The sequence below is a fragment of the Vespa crabro genome, chromosome 19 (assembly GCF_910589235.1).
Source record: "Vespa crabro chromosome 19, iyVesCrab1.2, whole genome shotgun sequence".
Taxonomy (NCBI): domain Eukaryota; kingdom Metazoa; phylum Arthropoda; class Insecta; order Hymenoptera; family Vespidae; genus Vespa; species Vespa crabro.
The window spans coordinates 769,769-789,731 of NC_060973.1; the positions used below are offsets into that span (position 1 = coordinate 769,769).

The 19,963-nt window shown below is 27.3% G+C and overlaps 8 protein-coding genes across 18 annotated transcripts; 3 read left to right on the plus strand and 5 right to left on the minus strand.

The window, feature by feature from the left end:
• Positions 1-1,190: 1,190 nt before the first annotated feature.
• LOC124430521 (DNA/RNA-binding protein KIN17) lies at positions 1,191-2,762 on the minus strand. Its single transcript, XM_046977223.1, has 2 exons — positions 2,142-2,762; positions 1,191-2,048 (listed from the first exon to the last, which is right to left on the minus strand). The coding sequence occupies exons 1-2, from the start codon at positions 2,545-2,547 to the stop codon at positions 1,288-1,290; spliced, it is 1,167 nt and encodes a 388-aa protein (XP_046833179.1). The 5' UTR covers positions 2,548-2,762; the 3' UTR covers positions 1,191-1,287.
• Positions 2,763-2,891: 129 nt separating this feature from the next.
• LOC124430526 lies at positions 2,892-4,558 on the minus strand. Its single transcript, XM_046977229.1, has 5 exons — positions 3,908-4,558; positions 3,709-3,812; positions 3,435-3,533; positions 3,250-3,369; positions 2,892-3,184 (listed from the first exon to the last, which is right to left on the minus strand). Exons 1-5 carry the CDS (start codon positions 4,190-4,192, stop codon positions 3,070-3,072), a joined length of 723 nt encoding a protein of 240 aa, XP_046833185.1. The 5' UTR covers positions 4,193-4,558; the 3' UTR covers positions 2,892-3,069.
• A 10-nt stretch (positions 4,559-4,568) lies between these two features.
• On the minus strand, positions 4,569-5,933 carry LOC124430525 (spermatogenesis-associated protein 17-like). Of its 3 annotated transcripts, XM_046977228.1 has the most exons (4): positions 5,310-5,933; positions 5,171-5,252; positions 4,811-5,069; positions 4,569-4,740 (listed from the first exon to the last, which is right to left on the minus strand). In XM_046977228.1, exons 1-4 carry the CDS (start codon positions 5,558-5,560, stop codon positions 4,601-4,603), a joined length of 732 nt encoding a protein of 243 aa, XP_046833184.1. In that variant the 5' UTR covers positions 5,561-5,933; the 3' UTR covers positions 4,569-4,600. The 3 variants fall into 3 exon arrangements, 1 of the variants encoding a protein (XP_046833184.1); XR_006943787.1 differs by lacking the exon at positions 4,811-5,069 and having other exon boundaries at positions 5,790-5,929; XR_006943788.1 differs by lacking the exon at positions 4,811-5,069 and having other exon boundaries at positions 5,731-5,929.
• A 39-nt stretch (positions 5,934-5,972) lies between these two features.
• LOC124430528 (chromosome transmission fidelity protein 8 homolog) lies at positions 5,973-6,772 on the plus strand. The gene is made up of 2 exons (XM_046977232.1): positions 5,973-6,153; positions 6,239-6,772. Exons 1-2 carry the CDS (start codon positions 6,134-6,136, stop codon positions 6,564-6,566), a joined length of 348 nt encoding a protein of 115 aa, XP_046833188.1. The 5' UTR covers positions 5,973-6,133; the 3' UTR covers positions 6,567-6,772.
• Positions 6,603-7,377, minus strand: LOC124430529 (small nuclear ribonucleoprotein F). Its single transcript, XM_046977233.1, has 2 exons — positions 7,252-7,377; positions 6,603-7,059 (listed from the first exon to the last, which is right to left on the minus strand). The coding sequence occupies exon 2, from the start codon at positions 7,038-7,040 to the stop codon at positions 6,774-6,776; it is 267 nt and encodes an 88-aa protein (XP_046833189.1). The 5' UTR covers positions 7,041-7,059; positions 7,252-7,377; the 3' UTR covers positions 6,603-6,773.
• A 114-nt stretch (positions 7,378-7,491) lies between these two features.
• LOC124430524 (leukocyte receptor cluster member 1 homolog) lies at positions 7,492-8,809 on the plus strand. Its single transcript, XM_046977227.1, has 3 exons — positions 7,492-7,663; positions 7,756-7,855; positions 7,939-8,809. Exons 1-3 carry the CDS (start codon positions 7,641-7,643, stop codon positions 8,737-8,739), a joined length of 924 nt encoding a protein of 307 aa, XP_046833183.1. The 5' UTR covers positions 7,492-7,640; the 3' UTR covers positions 8,740-8,809.
• Positions 8,810-9,037: 228 nt separating this feature from the next.
• Positions 9,038-19,507, plus strand: LOC124430620 (zinc finger protein 852-like). 7 transcript variants are annotated; one of them, XM_046977471.1, is made up of 13 exons: positions 9,038-9,227; positions 9,755-9,911; positions 9,999-10,369; positions 10,481-10,588; positions 10,657-10,862; positions 10,970-11,145; positions 11,218-11,670; positions 11,766-11,972; positions 12,047-13,602; positions 13,728-13,832; positions 13,926-13,979; positions 18,811-18,906; positions 19,166-19,507. In XM_046977471.1, the coding sequence occupies exons 2-9, from the start codon at positions 9,800-9,802 to the stop codon at positions 12,403-12,405; spliced, it is 1,992 nt and encodes a 663-aa protein (XP_046833427.1). In that variant the 5' UTR covers positions 9,038-9,227; positions 9,755-9,799; the 3' UTR covers positions 12,406-13,602; positions 13,728-13,832; positions 13,926-13,979; positions 18,811-18,906; positions 19,166-19,507. The 7 variants fall into 7 exon arrangements, with proteins under 7 accessions (XP_046833427.1, XP_046833423.1, XP_046833422.1 ...); XM_046977467.1 differs by adding an exon at positions 9,311-9,482 and having other exon boundaries at positions 9,039-9,227; positions 9,755-10,369; XM_046977466.1 differs by adding an exon at positions 9,314-9,482 and having other exon boundaries at positions 9,039-9,227; positions 9,755-10,369.
• On the minus strand, positions 14,259-19,477 carry LOC124430619 (trimethylguanosine synthase). 3 transcript variants are annotated; one of them, XM_046977462.1, is made up of 8 exons: positions 19,346-19,477; positions 18,765-18,900; positions 16,728-18,571; positions 16,406-16,652; positions 15,686-16,256; positions 15,442-15,573; positions 15,078-15,376; positions 14,259-15,000 (listed from the first exon to the last, which is right to left on the minus strand). In XM_046977462.1, the coding sequence occupies exons 1-8, from the start codon at positions 19,453-19,455 to the stop codon at positions 14,890-14,892; spliced, it is 3,450 nt and encodes a 1,149-aa protein (XP_046833418.1). In that variant the 5' UTR covers positions 19,456-19,477; the 3' UTR covers positions 14,259-14,889. The 3 variants fall into 3 exon arrangements, with proteins under 3 accessions (XP_046833418.1, XP_046833419.1, XP_046833417.1); XM_046977463.1 differs by having other exon boundaries at positions 15,078-15,265; positions 15,686-16,292; XM_046977461.1 differs by having other exon boundaries at positions 15,686-16,292.
• Positions 19,508-19,963: the final 456 nt, after the last annotated feature.

Genomic DNA, 19,963 nt, shown 5'->3' on the forward strand with positions numbered 1-19,963 from the left:
TATAAAAGATAGGTTAGTAATATCTTACTAAATTATCAAATAAGGAAGAAAAAGAATAAATTAGTTGATTATTTTTGATTACATTGATACAATAAAAAAGAATCACTTTTACGATTCCTTCACATAATATTACAAGAACTTGGGATTCCTGAATTACAAATCTAAATGCTTGCTAATGTTTTACACATTATTGGACACGTATCTCCTTATTTTTGTCATAGAATTATCTGTCCGAAGCTTATTAAAGTAATTGTGTGAGTTATTGTAGCTTTTTTGTACGAATATCGTAAAACGCATTTCTTTGGATTTGGAATGGTCAGAAAATCTGAGCATAAGCTATTTACGTACACAAACAAGCAGGCAATTGCTACTTCACGGAACAAACATATACATTCAAGAAAATCAGTAGTGGAGAACGAGCATCTTTCCTTCGCCGCAAATTTTGAGAGGCGCCACGGTACAAAACTTTTTTTTCGCAAAAAATATCGAAAACACAGCATTTATTCCAATGATGAGAACAGGCGTAATTCTTGACCTATTTTGATAAAGAAGGTCTCTTTTTAAAGACAAAGATTTAATCTACGACCCTAGTTTTACGATTTTTTTGGAAAAGCTTGTTATTTGTGAATAAATTATTCTCCAAAAAAGGCCATTTTTAAGACAATTTTTTTCAAAGAAAATAAAGCTTTTTCAAAAATTAGAAAAAGCGGAGTCCTTGATTCAATCCTTTAAAATCAGGCCCTGTCTCATATAATTACGCCTATTTTCGTTGTTAACTTAAATCATTATAAAACCAGGGATGAACAGCCTTAAGGGCAGTTCCTGTTGCAGAAATATAGAACATATTATCATCTTTTGACAATAGTATTTATTATTTTCACTTTCATATTGATAAAAAAATAAAACAGAATTATTATTATATATGACATTACTAACTACGATTTTCTAAGTAATGATGTCAATATCGTATATTAAAATTTATAAATTATTTCGCTATCACATACGTGTGCACCTTAAAATATTATATACAATTATTTTGTCAAATTTATGATTAAATAAATTAGTAGCAAAATTTTTTTCTGGTAAACAACTGATTTAAGAGAAAAGAAAGATAAGTCCATTAGATTCCATAAATACGAAAATCTGTATAAATGTACAAAAAGGAATATATAGAATATGTACAGGAAATATAAATCATAATTTATATATTTGTTTATCTCTAAACGAATTAATAATGGCAATATTCTTTCAATAAAAAATCACTTTCATTTTTAGCATAGTAGATGGTCAATCAATATATTTACATACTTGTTCATACGGAAGTGTTCTAACAAGTTTTCTTTCTAACTGAACATCAATAGTATATTCTTCTATGTGTAACTTTTTCACTATTCCTTTTTCTCCTTTGTACTTTCCCCAAAGTATTAGAACTTCTTTACCAATAGCAGGTATTACTGTTTCTAAATATTCTTGATCTAATTTTATCAAATGCCCTTCAACTTCTTCCGGTGTAGTAAGTTTAACTTTGGCAACAAATCCAGAGTTTTCCACCGACTTAACAATACCTTTTGCTTTATAATATTTATCACCCAGACTTTTGGTAATTACTTTCACTATCAATTTTTCCCTAAGCCAACCTCCTTCGCTTCTATTGTGTTTCTCTGAATTCGAATTGCTACAATTTTTCTTTAATTCCAACTTAATAAACGGTTGGATCTTTTGTGTTTCTTCTGTGAAAGAGGTACACTCAATAGAAATCTCACTTTGCTTTGAGGTAGATGAACTAATTACAGGAACTGGTTTAGATTTTGGTTTTAATTTTATATCTAAAACCAAAGGTGTAGTATCATCTGGACGTATTAATGGTTCTTTAATTGTTTCTTCTGTTTCTTCCTTGATTGACATTTGTTGCTGACCCTTTTCAATTTGTTTTTCTATAAATTTCATTAATTGTTCTTGATCATCTCTATCCATCTTCTGTTTTTTTACTTTCTTTTCTTGAGCAGCTAATGTTTCTGGATCTCTATCAATATAAGTTATATACCAACCTAAAAATTAAGAAGAATAATGTTATAGCATATAATATTTATTAACCAAAATAAGATATTGATTTTCTATATGATTTATTAAAAATTCTTTACCTTTCTCTGTTTCATCGACAACACACTTGCCTGTACGACCTAACCATTTAACAAATTCTGTTAATGTAAGCCACATAGTTGCATTCATATGTACATGACCTCTATCTGAGATATATTCTTGATAAACCCGATTTGCTGGAACTCGTCTGGTACCAAATTGTCTTTTTAATAAATTTAAATATCCTTCAGAGAATTCACGTGAAAATTGATCCATGTAACGACTTGCATTATCGGCAAAAAGTAACAATTGTCGATGATGCGATTCGGACATTGTATGACATTTAAATCCATTTTCATCTCGACATTGTTTTTGACACATTTGACAATACCATCGTAATTTTTGTAAACCTTTAGCTTTGATTTTATTTGCAATATATTTTGGTGTTCCCACTTCGTGTTTACCCATTTTTATGATCGGTGATCGAAGTTAATTATATACTATTATATACTATCTTTACTTTTCAATATTCTATAAGTTATAAGTAATATTTAATAAAAGTTATAATACTTATACTAAATACACTATCTTTATATGAATTCCTTGCCGCCATATTGTTTTCTCAATGTACTTATTATGACGTGTCCTCAATTGTGACCAATAGGAAAATGTATATAAAAAACGTTCTGATTGGTGCGATGTAAATTGATCACTTTTAATTACAAAAATTATGAATAAAACCAAAAGTTTTTCGTGAAGTAATAAACCTAATTCTTGTAACTTTATTAATTTTAAATATAAAAAAAATATGATAGTTCTATCAATATTAATAATATATTTTCTTTTATATTTAAGTTATACAAACATATATTTATTTATATAAAAGCAAATATAAGAATGTGTATACATGTTGTTTGTGCGTGTGTGTATAAATGTGAATAAATAAAAATTGATATACAGATACGTAAACAATTTATGAGCATTTGTACTTCAACATCCGAATTCTACTTTAATTTTTACATTTGCTTGATAGTTCTTCGAAGGTATTTCATATTTGATCATATCATCCATACTTCTGCAATCACGTAGTTTTCCTGCTTCATTTCTGTAATTATATTACAAATATTATATCTATTATACTTTAATGTATGTAATTAAATCTATAAAAACCTGCAAAGTATTGTAATCAAATTAGGATTTTGACGATCATCGTGACACCATTGTTGCCAATACTGATACAATTCTAATGGGTCTATTTCATTCAAATATTCATGACAATTATCTCTCAAACTAAAAATCATGTAATGAGAATTACTAGATATAAAACTTATATTTATATTCAGAAAAGTATTTACTGTGCCTCCCATAAGCCATCACCCGAAGATGTTACTAATGTAGAACCGGGAACATGATCGCAAATAAATCTTTTGCCATTAATTTCTCGTAAACTGTAGCTACAATACATGTCTGTATGTATGGATATGTATATACATTATAAATTATATTAATATATACATTAAAGTATTAAAAAGAATATCAAAATAATTATGAACTTAATCTGACATATATTCTCTTCTAATTATATAATGTTAAAACAGTAATTCTAATTATATACTGTTAATTACGTACTGTTTAAAACCAAAATTACAAATATTTCTCAAAAGAATAACAGCTTCTGTATCATTTAACCAAGTATCCAAAGATTCATGTATTTCTAATAACGTATCGTTTATCTAGAAACACGAATAAAAATATATCAATTATATATTTATAATAGAAAAATAATAACACATTCAATAAAAATTATAAAATACATATTTGCGCTAACTTGATTTGCTATAGCAATGCACATTCCACATTTCACACAAGCTGAAGAGAAATGAACTGTTAAACTATTTTCAGAAGGAACTTGAATATATGGAATTTTTTGTACTATTCCCACTGTATCGCAATTATAGTAAGGATTTATAAACGTAGCATTAGAATTTAAAAAAAGTTCATGTAATACTTTTTTTTCACAAACATCTTCATCTTTCTTTAATTTTTGCATACGATGTCTGCCAAAACACGTTATGTCAGATATTAATAAAAAGAAAATTATTATTAAAATCATTTTGTTACTTTTAAGCTTTACAATATTGAAATTGTTAAAAGTATGATATGTTATTAGTGTTTATTAATCATGAATAGACATATTCAAGACTCTACAACTCATGTAACAAAAACATGATACAAATAGTTACATCTAGTTATCTGGAATTTTAATTGGTCATTTTCATTTTCTAAGTTATATATATTATTTACAAAAGGCTTATTCTGTAAATTTGTTCTGTAAGTTTAAACATAATTTTAAACAACTGCTTATTTATTATCTCTTTATCTATTTGAAATTATTAATGAAATGATAAAAATAAAATAAAATTATTTATTAAATAGTAATACATGTTATAAATGTAAATTATAAAATATAAGATTCATAAATATAATAATTTACTTTTATATTATATTACAAAACTATTTTTTATTTTATACATGTTTTGTTATTTATACCTATGCTTTTCATTGAAACAGTATGTTTATTATTAGATTTTTGTATAAGTTCATGACCTAGACTTTGTACTGCATTTCTTCTCCTTTTTTCTTCTTCAGTATAAGAATGACCTATGCAAGATAATTTTAAGTAAATATACATGTATAAGTAATCTATTTTAACTTTTCAATGTAATTATACTTCTGTATATTGATATGTTTCCAGTCTTTAATTTGTACTCAAAATTTCTAATTTCTTTTTCACATCTAGCAAGAGAAGTACCATGGAAAATTGATGAAAATTGCTTTTCTAATGTATAATGCTCACAAAAGGTTAATTTCTTTGGTTTGTAAAATTCATATTTTAAACATTTTAACATCTTCTCAATTAAAGTTAAATTATTTTGATCAATTCGTGTGATTACACCTGGTCTAATTTTTGTTCTTAGCAAATGATGTAGCTGTGCAATATTCAAGTAAAGATATTTAATAATTGTAACATAAGCATTGTTTAAATAATAAATTATTTTTTAGTAATATTGAATCTTATATTAAATGATACCTTAAAAAGTATAAATAAAATCCATAGTAATGATTCCCGTTCAAGGACATTTCTGGTATAATTAATTTCATTTTGTTTGAATCTGTGAATACAATTATGAATTAAATACTAATATGATTTATAAAAAATTATTACAAACTTTTGCATGATTTCTATAATCTCTTCATTCTTTGCATATATATTATTTAACCATCTCAATCTTTCATAAAAGTTTATACAAGTTTTTCTAATCCAATAACCTCGCCACAATGCTTGGATTCGTGTTGCCATGCAATTATAATAATCTTCCCACATTCGGTGTACTTTGTTTATTAAAACTTTATCAAAATTATTTCTTACGTAATACCCACGCCAATTAGACTGAATGATTATTGCTTCTTTATGAAGCATAAATAAATGTTTTCTTGTTATAATGCCACGAAACCAAGCCTATTATATGATAAAATATCAACAGGAATTGAAAAAATTATATTACATTTTTTAACATATATTTTGTTCAATAAGTTTTTAGGCAACTTTCTAAGAAATGGAAGTCCTATTTGTTTACAAAAGTAACTTACAAATTATAGTATATATATATATATATCTATATAAATAATTATATTTTATATTCGGCAACCTGAATTTTACGTGCAGCTATAAAATTTTCACGTTTTAACGATTCAGCAAGATCACTTCTTCTACTGATTTCATTTTGAAGCTCGTTAATTTTCATGTGAAATCTCAACCCAGACGCCATTTTATCAACGATGAACAAAATGTAGTGACATCTAGCAAGTATTTTACACAGAGTAAATATTGTGTAAATTGAGAATCATAGTAATAACTTATCCAGACATAGACATAGATTTTAATGTAGTAAATAATGATATTACAAAATTTATAAAAGTAAAGTGAATAAATTGTATATATCATACTTTAAATTTGTATGTATTTTGGCATTTTTAACGGAAAATCATTAAAATGATAATACCTATTAAACGGTAACAATCATTATATTTATATTATGTATACATATATATAGCTATAATAATACAATTGAAAAGTAACAAGCTTAAATTTCATCAGTGATCAAGATGTACAAGAGTGGGCTATAGTGGAATTAAAAGGTGAATTATCGTTTGGTACAAAAGATATTACAAATAGTCATTACATTGGTGATTTTCATTTTACAAAATCTGGAACACCAATGCTTATAATTGGTATTCATGTAATGTATGGAAAAGAGATGGCTCTTACTAAACCTATTGCAGTTTTAAAAAAAAAAGTTGTCTCTTCAACTAATCAGTCAAAAGAAGAAGATTGTAAAACTGAATATACTATTCAAGCAATTGTAAATAAGAAAATTGTTTTTAAATTTAGACCCAAGCCTATTGTAAATAGCATAGAAGTATAAAAGAATGTTTTGAAAATGGTCATGTTTAAAAAAATGTTTAGGACATTAAATTATTGTGTATTTACATATTTTATAAAAATATTGTTTTTACATGGCCTATTAACTCATTATACTTGACATCATTCTATAAGGTTGTACAGACTTATATTTATTTATTTTATAATTTAAACAAGCAATTAAAAATACAAAAATCTTATAAATGTAAATTTAATCTTTCATTTCTCCTTCTTCGTCTTCTTCTTCTACACCACGTATGTACATAACATTGTTGCATCGTATCAATACTTCTCCAAGATTACCAGTACAATTTCCATCTATGTGTTCTTCTGTATTTGCAAGTTGTAAATTCATATAACCATCTACTGATACAAGGTAACCTTTATATTCGTGACCCCACTTTAGTTTTACCATTACAGGTTTTCCAGTTAAACCATTTAAAAATGGTTTTGGATTTATTGGCATTGTTGCGGCCATGATGATGATAGAATATTACCTAAATAAGAAAAATTATATTAATCAATATCTAAGTTATATTAATTAATGTCTAATCTAATTAAATTTGTCTCTCTCATTTTTATTTAAGCAAATACTGAATCGGCTTAGGTTATATTTTGCTAATAAATATAAAATTTTTAAATTATCGATTTTATTAGAATTATATATGTAAACAAATAAACAAACAAACCTTCTAAAAAGTAATATAAAAGAAATATTTAAGCTTCACGGTCGAATACTAGGCATATGAATATAATTTAACGATAGGCTGTTACCAACGCAACTACCAAGATTGCCAACAGAAAAAAAAGAAATTTCATTTGCTAATTTCAGAATACACTGAAAGTATCTGTCACAGACGTTTGTTCTTTTTTATATATTGATAAAGTATATTTATTACGATTATAATATAATACATTTTGTTTAATCATAATTACGGTATTAAAATATCTTTGGTGCTTTGAATAATAATTGTTAATTAGTAAAATAAAGGAAAATACTATTCGAAGTATTTGTGTAATATTATGTTATAGAATTGAATACTGTTTATTTCTTTGAAGAAACAGATTTTCAACAAAAATGAATATTTTACCTAAAAAAAGGTAAGGTTTTATTTTATATGTATTTATGAATGGAAATAGTTTAAATTCTTAACATTTAGCAGAAAATATTAGAGGTTATATTTTTATTTAAGATGGCATGTTCGAACGAAAGAAAATATAGCTCGTGTAAGACGAGATGAAGCAAAAGCTGCAGAAGAAGAACGAGTTAAACAAGAACGTATTCAAAAAGCAGTAAGTAGTAAAGCAGTAAAAGTACATATTTTGGTATAGCTGCATTTTTTTATCATGTATATCATATTATGATCTTTTGCTAGGAAACCGAAGCACGTATTAACTTTCTAAGGCAGCAAGCAAGAACTAAGTATGATGGGCGGGCTGATACATCTAACATTACAGCAGAAATATCTACTGGTTCTTCAGAACATGTTAATTTTTTTTCTGATCTTGAGAAAGGTAAAATTGATTATAATAAACCTAATGTAGATCATGAAAAAGAAAAGAAGGAGGAAAAAGAAAAATATGAGAAACAAATTGGTTATCTTACATATCTTGGACAAGATACGAATGAAGCATTAAGGAAAAAGAACTGGTATGAAGAATTACCTAAAAGATTAACAGATAAAGATAAAGATATTGAAGTAGAAATGAAAAAGAAGGTTTTACATGATCCTATACAAGATATGAAGAAATACTTAAGCATAATGGGCAGTGTTTGTTCAGAAAAACATGTGAAGACTGAAATAACAAGTGTTAAAAGACGACATTATGATTTAGATGATTCTGATAATGAAATGGAGAAAAGGAGTTCTGGAAAGAAAAATAAAAAACATAAGAAGAAATATAAAAAGCAAAAGAGAGAAAAAAATGATACTTCTGATGAATCTTCAGAAAAATCTAAGATTACAACAAATATAGAAAAATTAAGAGCGGAAAGATTATTAAGAGAGCAGAAGGAGAAATTAAGAGCAGAAGTATTGGTTGCTAAGTTGAGGGGAGATCCTTTGCCTATTAGTTTATCTGAGGAAATACCTAAACCTTCTGTTAAACAAAAGTATAACTCACAGTTTTTCCCAGAAATTGCTAGACAAAATGCAGAAAGAACACCTCGTAGCTAAGTTTATATATATTATATATGTATATATTTTTTATATTTATGTTACGTGTATATATATTCTTTATATGTATATATATATTTACATATTTACTTTATATATATATATATATATATATATATGTATATATATTTATTGGTTATTCAATATTTATTCTATATTCTCTATTTATATCGTGATAGAGTAAAAATAGAATAAAAGTAATGCATCTACATATATTTTTTGGGTACAATGTTGTATAATTAAAAACAAATATCATGTAATACTGGAAACTTTATGTAAAATTCTATTAAAATTAAAAAAAATAAAATTTTACTTTAGCATATTGTCAATTTAATTTTGCCTGTGGTAAATTTGGGTAAAGTAGTACACAGTCACGTGATGCATCATGGCGGGCTACCAGGGAACTCATAGATAATGCTCTCGTATTTGACGTTTATGTCATTTTTTCCGTTAATCTTGGATATTATTTATATTGAACTTTATTTTTGGTAAGCAAAATCAATTATTTTATAATATAAATATAAAAATTTTAGGATATTTAATAAGTTTTATTACAATATTAATCTCGAAGCAGACGCTTAGAGTGCGCGGACTATCTGACGAGATGTGGTTTTCGAATTTGAACGTTTGTACGCCAGTTTGTTTTAATCGGATCAAAAATAATGATGTATTCACGTTTATTAAAATAAAATAAATATGATCTTTTTGTTGAATTTTTCTTTAAAGTCTAGTAAACTATACTGGTAATAACTTAATAAGATAACCTCATTCCAATCGAGTGAAATGCTGTTTATTCGAGTTATTTTTTATTTTTTGTCCTGATATTGTATTATAATATATGATATATGCTCTAACTATGCTTTGTACAAATATCATTATTTTGTTTATGACGTGTAAATGTATTTTTATTTGGTGATTAACCAACAATATGATTATATTTATACATATTAATTATACCTTAATACATTACTTATATGTAGGTATCTGATATATTATTTATTTTTGCTTATTATAGCCAAAATGAAGTTACGCCTTTAAATATTGAATTTATATCTTCATTATGAATAAAAATATGAATGCTGAAAACTTATCATATTTAAGCTATGAGATAAATGGTACTCGATTTATTGTACAAACTTTATCTAATTCAATGGATATAACAAAGGTTGAAGGTACTAACGATGAACAAGGTACAGCGAATATAAATGATGAAATGTCATTTGGCAAAGAGGAAGAACCAATTTCTTTGATTTCTGTAGATGGCCAAATTTATGCATTTCAAAATGGAGACTTTCAAGAGCTTAATCTCAGTCATGTTGATGGTCAGATTGAATTATCAGATAAAGCAGTCTTGTTATCAAGAGATATAGAAAATGAAGAAACACAGTTCATTACCAATGGAGCTATAATAATAGAGAATATCGATGATGACAATCAGGAACGTTATGAAATAGTTACCGAACAAAATGATAACAATTTTGTTATGCAGAAGAATGATGTAAATGCAAATGATTTTGTAGAAGTAGTAACAGCATTTAAGTGTAAGATATGTACTTACACAACACAAGATAGAGGAGAATTGATAGAACATTTTCAAAAAACGCACATTAATCCAACAATAGATATAGAGGTGAACCATTTCATTAATTTATATTTAGATATATAAAAAATAAGTTATAAAATATAGTTGATTTTAAAATAAATAAATAAATACTATTACTGTTTTATAATATTTTTACAGGAAAAAGAAGAGTCTGTAAATGTTGATGAAGTAAAACTAGTTTACATGTGTGGAGAGTGCTCCAATTGTTTTCCTTCTTTAGAAGATTGCAAAGAACACATGATAAATGTAAGTATTTAAAATATAATATTTTTTAACAAAGCCCATGTCATGTCTTAAATAATTCATTTTATCAGGATCATCAACTAACTAATACAGCTCCTGAAAAAGCAGTTAGGGAATACATGACGAATGAACTGAGAGATCCTAAACTACATATGGAGCAGATAAAAAATAATTGTAAAAATAATCAATTAAAACAAGAAGTAAAAGATATTAAATCTTTAAATTCCGAGTGCATACTTAACAAAAAAGCAATTGAATTGGCTGAAACAAATGTAAGGTATGTGTTTGATTTTCATTGATATTTAAATTGTATGCATATGCATATTCCCTTATATCCATATACATTGAGGACAATGTTTTTCTTTTCTTTTCTTTTCTTCTTAGATGTACATATCGTGGATGTCCATATAAGTTCGCTACAGAGGAGATAATGCAACAACACGTTGCTTTTCATACAGAATCTCAAAGTGTGTCAGCATTTAAATGTAGTATTTGTAGAGATCTAAAATTTACAAAATGGAGACAGTGTAGTTTGCATCTCTGGAAGAAACATGAAATTGGTTAGTTTACATTAAGAATGTTATTTGTTGTTATTTTCATATCTCACTTCATTTTAATCATTTCTGTTTCAGACGTAGGTCTTTTTACATGTAAAATATGTAAAGCATACAAAAGTGCTACAATGGTGAAATTGTTAACTCATATGAAGGTTCATAGTGAAACTCGAGATTATGAATGTTCAGAATGTGGTAAATGCTTTAAACAAGCAAGTCAACTACGTAATCACCGAGTAATGCATTTAGATCGAAAGACTTTAGAAGTAAAACGTTGGTATACATCAAAAAAATGTGATATGTGTGGAAAAACTTATGCAAATTCCAAATGTCTCAAAAGTCATATACAAGCAGTTCATTCAAAGCTGCGTCCTTATGTGTGCAATGTTTGTGGTCATTCTAGTGCTAGAAAAGCTATGCTGCAGATGCATTTGCGACAGCACACAGGTGATAAACCTTTTAGTTGTGAACTCTGTGAATATAGAACTGGTGATCATAATACATTAAGACGTCACATTATGCAACACACAGGTATCTCTCTTAGAAATTAATATTAAGGCTAACTTAAAACGCATAGTATTTTTTAATATTAACTAATATTATCATATATTGAATATATTTCATAGGCTTTAGACCATACAAGTGTCCTCACTGTTCATATACAGCGATTCAAAGTAGCAGTTATAAAAATCACTTGAAATCAAGACATCCTCTATTATCCGGTTTATTCACATGTGATTCTTGTTCTTTTAAAACAGTTAAAAAAGAAAGTTATATACAACACGTTCATGATCATGAAAAGGGTTTGATTAAAGCAAATATTCAAAAGAAAGGTATTTATTTTTTATATCTATTAGACATATTTTCTTATCAAATATTTATATTAATTCAATTTTTTAATTTATAGACGATGAAAATGTCGAAGTATTTCCTGGTAATATTGCAGCAGCCCAACTGATTTACAGTTGTTTAGGTGCCTTTTCGAAAGTTGGAGATACATTAGAAGCTAATTTAATGTCTTCTTCGACATCTGCTGATGGTACATCACAAACGATCACAATTCAGATACCATCGAAACATCTTGAAAATTCATTGTCATCAAGAGAAAATATTAAAAGTAGCTCTGCGATAGAGCAAGAAGATGAAGAAACGATGCACTGTTTTCTAAAACTACCAAGAGAAGAAGAGGAAAATATTGATACTGGTGGTATAACGATACCAGCAGAGCCTGAAATCTCTACTTCTGCAACAATTGATATTGATTAATAAAAGAGTGTGTATATATATATATATATATATATGTATATATATATATATATATATATATATATATATATATATAGTAATAAGAAAGAATAAAATCTTTGTGTATTATAAGTTATACAGATGCTATAGTAGTGAATGAACGAAGGAATACTAGTCATACGTTACTTAGTAATAATTATATTTGTTTTTATTACATTTATAGAATAGTTTATTAATATAGAAAATAACCTAATGTGATACTATTTTTGGAAACATATTTGTTCCGAATTCATAGCATGCTAGTACTTGTGTTATATACAATTCCATATAAATCATTTATAAAAATTCATTAATTTATCATCACAGTTATAGTTTATTAGATTTGATTTATGAGATTTGACAATTAAATTTTATAATGAAATTCTTGATGAATAATTCTCTCTCTAACATATACAGTAGGATTATTTTTAAATGAAGATTAAATAAGTAAACGTTTTTTAATTGCTATTTTAAGTTTTAAGTTTAAGATCTACGTTTCTTATTTAAAAATAGAAATCGGTATTAAATACTACCAACTATTTATGGATCCTCTAAATTAATTTCTTAATTTAAGTGATAAAATAATTTATGTAAATTTTAATTTAACATTCTTAAATGTATAAGATTTTATTTTTTTAATTGAACAAATGTTTATGTAAATTTAACTTATAAAACTCCAAAATATGTTTATTGGAAAGTATGTAAGAGATTAGTAATAATGTATAAAAGAAATTGTAAAATAATCTGAAAATTGTTATGAGTGGGATTAAAAGCACAGTACATTGCATATATGACCAAAGAAACATATTTTTGCTTTTACTCAATTGTGGATAACTAACATTTTTTGATTATATTAAATTATTAATATAAACTTAATTAAGAGATAAAAACAAAACTACTTTATACGATTGCATAATATAATCGTAATAATCCGATATTGATCAGTCGATAAATTTTTTAAGGCGCAGAGTAAAACAACTTTTAATTTAAATTTGCGCGGCAATTCTTCAAGTTCGATTATACAATATTAAGAGGAATCGATATTTGAAAATATTCGAGTAATCGTCATATAATTTTAATAATAGAATCGTATTAAAGTTGTGATAACATTACGATCTCGTTGACGGGAGTGAATGTAAACAAAACAAAAGATCGCTAGATGTTCGACATTGAGAGGAGGTCGGTTTTCAGTTGTTTTTAATTTCTCTGCGAGAGTATTTCTCAGATCTCCTTAAAATTTCCTTTTAATTTGCTTTTCTTTCTTTTCTTTTTCCATTTATTTTATTTTCATTTAATTTTTATAGATTCAGAAGAAAGTCTCCGTACGCAGCAACCTTTCCTCGTGATGAGACCCGGACAATCGATATTATTTGCGTTATAATAAAATCTCATATATAATTGTAAACAACGTAAGTACTAGCTAATGACTGCTTTTCGATTAATATAATTTGAAAGAATTCTATAAAGATTCATTGTTCTAATTAGTTTAATTTCTACTACAGAGAATCATTTGTTTTAAATCGTTAATCGATAAGGCAGAGCACGATACGAAGAAGGTAAATTTATCCTTTTTTTTTTTTAAATTAGTTTTTATATATAGTTATTGTTTAGCGTTTTTGTGTTATCTACCGTAGAATGTTACATGAAGAGAACATATCATTAATAGCTTTGTAGTTTTCAGCTTTATCGAATTGTATCATTCAACACAAAGGTGTATCTTTTCAGGTAGACAAATATTAAGGTTAATTTGACAAAGAACAGTTTATATATATATATATATCTTGAAAGTATAAGGTTTAGTGGCGCGAGGTAAGAAAATGTTTATGTGTACAAACTTATGTTCTAAATATGTTTATTACTTGATAACAAAATTAGTAGAGTGTACATAAAAATTGTAAAATAATAATCTGGAAATCGTTGTAAATTATACATTACAATGCATTAATGTGTTTATAGCACAAGTTAAAATTATTATATTATACAAAGGAATATCTTTGATTTCATTTAAATTCGAGTAAAAGTAACACATGATTAATACTGTGGAAGAATCAATCGAAAATTGAGTTGAACGTTCACAAACGTTCTTTTCAATCAGACGGAGATGACATCACAAACTAAACTGTTTTTGTATCAATTCGCTTAAATGCAGGTAATATAATAGAGTAATAAGTTTAATTATAAAATATATATATATATATACACACACACACACATATATATATATATATATATCTGTAATCTATAGAGTTTGCATAAAGTTAAAAACATCGATACATTTAATGAAGTTAATTCATGAATAATTCATTGATAATATAATAAAATAGAGAAGATAAATGATATATGATTTAAGCAAATTGATACATACATGTAGATATTTACAACTAATAATTCCAGATAATTGTGACGCTCTTGTTTGTTCAATGTAGTTGACTTAGAGCTTCTTTCATATTCCATGTTATATCACAATTAACAGTCCCTGGGTAATTCACCATAGTAAGCCGTTAAAGCTATTAACTTTCTGTCAAGGAAGTTTTGTTCCACTTCTACGCCAGAACCTGCTCCAGCTAGCATAGCGATCTGTAATTACGATATAATCATATAGACATAATATATTTCAATCATAAATTGTTATTCCTTTATGTATAAACTTTTACCTGCATGGTATCTACATTTCTCGGTAAAAAGTAGGCCACGTGATCCGTGATCTTTCTTGCTACTTTAAATACATGTATTCCACCGATTGGATGCATAATATTATCAAGATCGTAAGTTTCGTTCTTCACATAACTAGGTCCTCCCCAAGGTGGACTTAGAAAGACAACATCGGCTATTAATTTTGGTGCTATATCAAAGAAATTACCAAGAATAAATTCAATTCTGTCCTCAACGCCATAAATACGGGCATTATTTCGGGCAAGTTGTATTTTTATTGGATCAATATCAATGGCCAACACTGTAAAAACAAATTAGATAGGTATATCCGTTTGGTTTATGTTGTTTCTTCGAATTTATACAAACCCCTTTCACATGTAAATGCAAATTGAATAGCATTTCCTCCTGCACCACAGAATGCATCTATAATCGTATCACATTTGCATCTTTCCGCTATATGCTCTGCTATCTTCTCTGGAGTTACAGAAAACCAGCTTTCTATCAAAATGAATGACTCAGATAAAATTAGTAAATTAGAATTTGATCAGATAATAACTTGATTGTAAAACATTAATATTTTCAAATTTAACAATTTTCCAAAAATATTTACCGTGATCTAATTTGATGCCTTGATCAAATTTACTAAAGAGATGATATCTTCTTATCCAGTATTTCATTAAAGTTTTATCATTATTTATTTCTGCAGGAAGACTTATACTTCTTTTTGATTGTTTCCTCCTCTTTTTCTTTAACGTTTTTTTTATACTATCTTCATCCGACAATTTTATATTTAATATCTCTGTGTGATGCTCTTTTTCATCAACATCCATATCAATATTTAAAGTAGATAAATTGTCTTCGTTCGGAGGAAGAAGTCTTTCATTAATCACTGGTTTTACAGAGTCGCTTTCTTCGTCGCATTCACATTGTACGATATCATCAATTACTGTATCGTTAAAAATTTGATCTGATTCATTAGAATCTTTCCAAGTATTAAATAGATTTTCAACTGATTTATCTTGTTTCAATTCTGACGAACTTGTACTTGGTTTATTGAACACTAGTCTTTTTGCTTGCAATTTTGTTTTAGGACTATGATCGCACTCTTCGTCAGAACTTGAAGAAAATTGTGTTTTAGTATAGGAACCTTTGTCGTTAGATTGTATTTCGGTTTCTGCAGGCTGTAATATTGGACAATACGATAAATAACGTTGTACCTATAAAAAAAAAAAAAAAAAGAAAAAAAAAAGAAAAAAGGACACATGAAAAAAATATGTTATTTCATATTATTTTTAAACAATTTCTTATAAATCAATTGAAAAAATCTTACCTTGTCTATGGTATTTGTGATTTCAACTCCATTATCATCAAAATAAATGTGCTTGTTTATAGGTTTAGAGCGACTAACTTTCATTTTTAATTGTCTATTTTGTAATCTGATATTTCTTTTCCTATAAACAACCTCACCTTGTAACTTTGTTTGTTTTTGGCTTTCATTAAAAGTATAACCCATTAATGAAAAAGCTTTCTTCACTGTTTCTAAACCTTCTCCTACGTCGTCGTAATCAGCTTCATGGCTTGAAATTGTATAAATATGTATTTTTAAATGTGTCTTAAATAGTCCTAAATATTTTATTAATATATGAATATACCTTCGTTTTAGCGTAATAGGTCTGTCCTCATTTGGCTTATCTTTGTTATCATCACTTGATATTTTTTGTATAAATCCACCATTATCAATGGTAGATGATAAAACCGCACTGTTTTCATTAGATGTATTCATTATATCTTCCTTTGATGATTTTTCTGTATCGCTTGTTCGATTTATTTGATCTATAACCTCTTCTTCGGATTTCATTGTTAGACTTTGCATGAGCATACCAACTGATTCTATGATCATCCTTTTTTTATTTGATAATTCTTGTTTCACTGGCGTATTTGTTACTGTATTTTTATCATCTATATTAATAATTTTATGCAATTGTTCAATATTACTTTCGGCAGATTTTTCTTCACCCAATCGATTATTATTACCACGCGTACATATATTTTGACCATTAACCTCAAAAACTGAAGTAACATGATCAGTTTTTAGACTTTCTGTTTGTTTATATCTTATTACAAATAATTCGTATTGCTTTTGGTATTCTAATTGAAAATTTTCTTTCCATAAATGTTGCCAATATTTATCATTGTCCTCAGATACATACTCATTTTCTTGATCAGAACTACTAAATGTTATGTTACTTTCAATAGAGCTAGTTACAGAGCTAATAAGACTAGAAGAGTGAATAGAATTGGAATCACAACTAGAACTGGTTAATGTCATTTTAGTGACATTTGTCATAGAATCAGACGTTGCATTTGTCTTTGCTGTGGAACCATTGATAGAATCACATCTGGTTAATAGTCTTTCATCTTCTGCATTAGAATGTTGATTATAACTTTCCTCCGCACTAAATGGACTTAGTGGATTCCAACCATCACCTGCTTCTGGTGACAGTTCATAATTTGTTAATTTTTTCCTATTTTCTTCTGCATCTTTCTCGTTAATACTTTGTTTATTTGGATCTTCGAATGAAAAATTAATATTGTACGATGAACCTTTATTTTTCGATTCATTTTCTTCGTTGATGCTACTTTTACTGAAGATTCCTTCAAAATCTGAACGATCAATTTCACAATTTTTGTGCGCTTGATTAGGGAAACACGTATTTTGTTCCGAAAATTTGTCTATACCAACTTGTTTAATTTCATTGAGTTTTTCCTCTTCTCTTAAATGTAAATTGTCTTGAAGGTATTCAGGATTAATATATTCTGCATACTTTTCAATCCACGATGACCATATCAATTGTTCCCCATGTTTGTACCAGTACTTTTCCCAAGCCATATCCATTTCACTTTTATTACTTTTGAAGTACTTGGAATAGGAATAATCATCAGAAATATTTTTATAATTGTGCATAGAAGGGTCAGTTTCATGTTCATTTTTACTGGAGTTTTGTATATCATCTAATGCCGTAATATTTAAGGATAAAGGTTGTGCTATTGAATCTTTTTCTCCTAAAATAAATGACGAGGATTTGGTATGATACTTGGTTTTTATGCAATTAGAGGGATTACAGCTTAAGGCTGACGTGTCGTCGATACAAGAATTTTCAGAATCAACATTTAATGTTTCAGACTTGAGTTCTAAATCTCTGCTTTCGCGATACCTCATGAATGCTTCCGCATTATCAAAACCACTCTCAACTTCGTTCTCAGATGAATGAAAAGTTTTTCCATAAGAGGCTAAAAGATTTTGTATACTCTTAGCTTCGTGTTGATCATGATATTCTGATAAATCTGCACCAGAATCAGATTGGTGTAGACCTAATTTTTGTGTAAGACTATGTGCTGTGACACGATGGGCTGAGTCACGAACAGAATCATGTTCATCCGTAGAATAATTGTTGTCTGTATGTGATGCACTGCAATAACAACTTACAGGCTCTTCCTAAAAAAAAGAAAGAAAAGGAGAGAAAAAAAAAAAAAAAAAAAAAAAAAAAAGAAAAAAGGGGGAAAAAAAAATAAACAAAAAAGAAAAAAGACAACAAAAATATGACTTGAATAAAGATTGTATAAATGCATTTGCAATTAGAAATATATTGATATAATGCAATGAAAATTGATAATATCGATTATCTTACATCGTGCTTCTCTACAGATTGTATTTCTGTGTTTGTTCTTTTATAGATATCCAACATTTCTCCCACACAATCTCTTTCAACATCCTCATTTTCGCTTGCATCTTCGGCAGTTTGGATGGTATAAACGTCTGGATTTCTGCAAGTAAGGAAGGATAACATCACATTTATAATAGATGTTGGATAATAAAAAACTGCATTATATTTTATTACCATTTTATGTAGAATTCACTTGCTTGTTTCTTTCATAAAAATCATATAAATAACATAGCAGAACAAAAGGAAAATTCATAAAACATTTCATTGTGCTAACTTTAAAAGAATCGCTTCACTTGTTAGTCTTATAATATGTTTTTTTCAATAAAATTCATAAATATTTAAACATAATCTCTGTTATGATTTAGATTATATTATACATAAGTGGATGTCAAGGTTAAGTCATGTGTCACATCACAAATCAATATATAAGTAGACGTGGAGCTATTACTAGTACAAAAGAGGTATATTGAAGCATTTAAATTAAGGCAAAAAAGAAAAGAAAAGAAAAAGGAAAGATAATCTTGTAAAAAGAAGATTACATTTACCTGATAAACACTCTACTGCAAAGACAATAAATGTAACAATCGGGGTCAGGGGACTCCGCCTGTTCTGCTATATAAACTTCAGCTAAAGGTTCCCAAAAATGTTCGCACATACCGAAAATGTATAGTGATCTTTCATACAATAATAATTTATCACAACACCCATATGTCTCGCGCTTAGATCTTCATGACTTCTTCCTTGAAAAAACAATCCGCCATTCGTTCGGCAATGCTTCGTTGCAAACTTCAAGTTAGTGTTGCATTAAGATCGATTATCGATTTGTATTAAATTCAAATTTACTAAAAAGTTACGCATGGAAATACAATAATCAAACGTAAACGTGTAAAATATGTTGTTTCGTTAATTTACACAGTTAACTTTTTTCACGATTTATTAACATCTTTCTGCGATTACATCAATGTTTTATGGATATTAATTTAGATCGTTCTTTTGCGTTTTATTTTATCGAGAACTATTTGACGATATACGAATTTTTTTACAAGTTTTTTTATGAAAACTAATTCAAGTAGATTATTATATTATTTCTATCTCTCCCCCTCTCTATATCTCTCTCTCTCTCTCTCTCTCTCTCTCTCTCTCTCTCCCCTCCCAGTCTCTCT

Excerpts from the sequence above, each read along its gene's own strand:
- LOC124430526 (XM_046977229.1), bottom strand. The coding sequence starts at position 4,192 with ATGATTTTAATAATAATTTTCTTTTTATTAATATCTGACATAACGTGT. Across the intron at positions 3,534-3,708 it reads TGTAATTTTGGTTTTAAACA|CTACAGTTTACGAGAAATTA; the intron begins GTACGTAATTAA and ends CATGTATTGTAG. Across the intron at positions 3,185-3,249 it reads TTGATTACAATACTTTGCAG|AAATGAAGCAGGAAAACTAC; the intron begins GTTTTTATAGAT and ends ATATAATTACAG.
- LOC124430521 (XM_046977223.1), bottom strand. The coding sequence starts at position 2,547 with ATGGGTAAACACGAAGTGGGAACACCAAAATATATTGCAAATAAAATC. Across the intron at positions 2,049-2,141 it reads TGTCGATGAAACAGAGAAAG|GTTGGTATATAACTTATATT; the intron begins GTAAAGAATTTT and ends CTTAATTTTTAG.
- LOC124430528 (XM_046977232.1), top strand. The coding sequence starts at position 6,134 with ATGATAATACCTATTAAACG. Across the intron at positions 6,154-6,238 it reads ATGATAATACCTATTAAACG|TGATCAAGATGTACAAGAGT; the intron begins GTAACAATCATT and ends AAATTTCATCAG.
- LOC124430529 (XM_046977233.1), bottom strand. The coding sequence starts at position 7,040 with ATGGCCGCAACAATGCCAATAAATCCAAAACCATTTTTAAATGGTTTA.
- LOC124430524 (XM_046977227.1), top strand. The coding sequence starts at position 7,641 with ATGAATATTTTACCTAAAAAAAG. Across the intron at positions 7,664-7,755 it reads AATATTTTACCTAAAAAAAG|ATGGCATGTTCGAACGAAAG; the intron begins GTAAGGTTTTAT and ends TTTTTATTTAAG. Across the intron at positions 7,856-7,938 it reads AAGAACGTATTCAAAAAGCA|GAAACCGAAGCACGTATTAA; the intron begins GTAAGTAGTAAA and ends ATCTTTTGCTAG.
- LOC124430620 (XM_046977467.1), top strand. The coding sequence starts at position 9,800 with ATGAATAAAAATATGAATGCTGAAAACTTATCATATTTAAGCTATGAG. Across the intron at positions 10,370-10,480 it reads ATCCAACAATAGATATAGAG|GAAAAAGAAGAGTCTGTAAA; the intron begins GTGAACCATTTC and ends ATATTTTTACAG. Across the intron at positions 11,146-11,217 it reads CTGGAAGAAACATGAAATTG|ACGTAGGTCTTTTTACATGT; the intron begins GTTAGTTTACAT and ends TTTCTGTTTCAG.
- LOC124430619 (XM_046977461.1), bottom strand. The coding sequence starts at position 19,455 with ATGTGCGAACATTTTTGGGAACCTTTAGCTGAAGTTTATATAGCAGAA. Across the intron at positions 16,653-16,727 it reads CCTATTACGCTAAAACGAAG|CCATGAAGCTGATTACGACG; the intron begins GTATATTCATAT and ends TACAATTTCAAG. Across the intron at positions 16,293-16,405 it reads TCACAAATACCATAGACAAG|GTACAACGTTATTTATCGTA; the intron begins GTAAGATTTTTT and ends TTTTTTTTATAG.
- LOC124430525 (XM_046977228.1), bottom strand. The coding sequence starts at position 5,560 with ATGCTTCATAAAGAAGCAATAATCATTCAGTCTAATTGGCGTGGGTAT. Across the intron at positions 5,253-5,309 it reads ATTATAGAAATCATGCAAAA|ATTCAAACAAAATGAAATTA; the intron begins GTTTGTAATAAT and ends TTGTATTCACAG. Across the intron at positions 5,070-5,170 it reads TTTTATTTATACTTTTTAAG|CTACATCATTTGCTAAGAAC; the intron begins GTATCATTTAAT and ends AATATTGCACAG.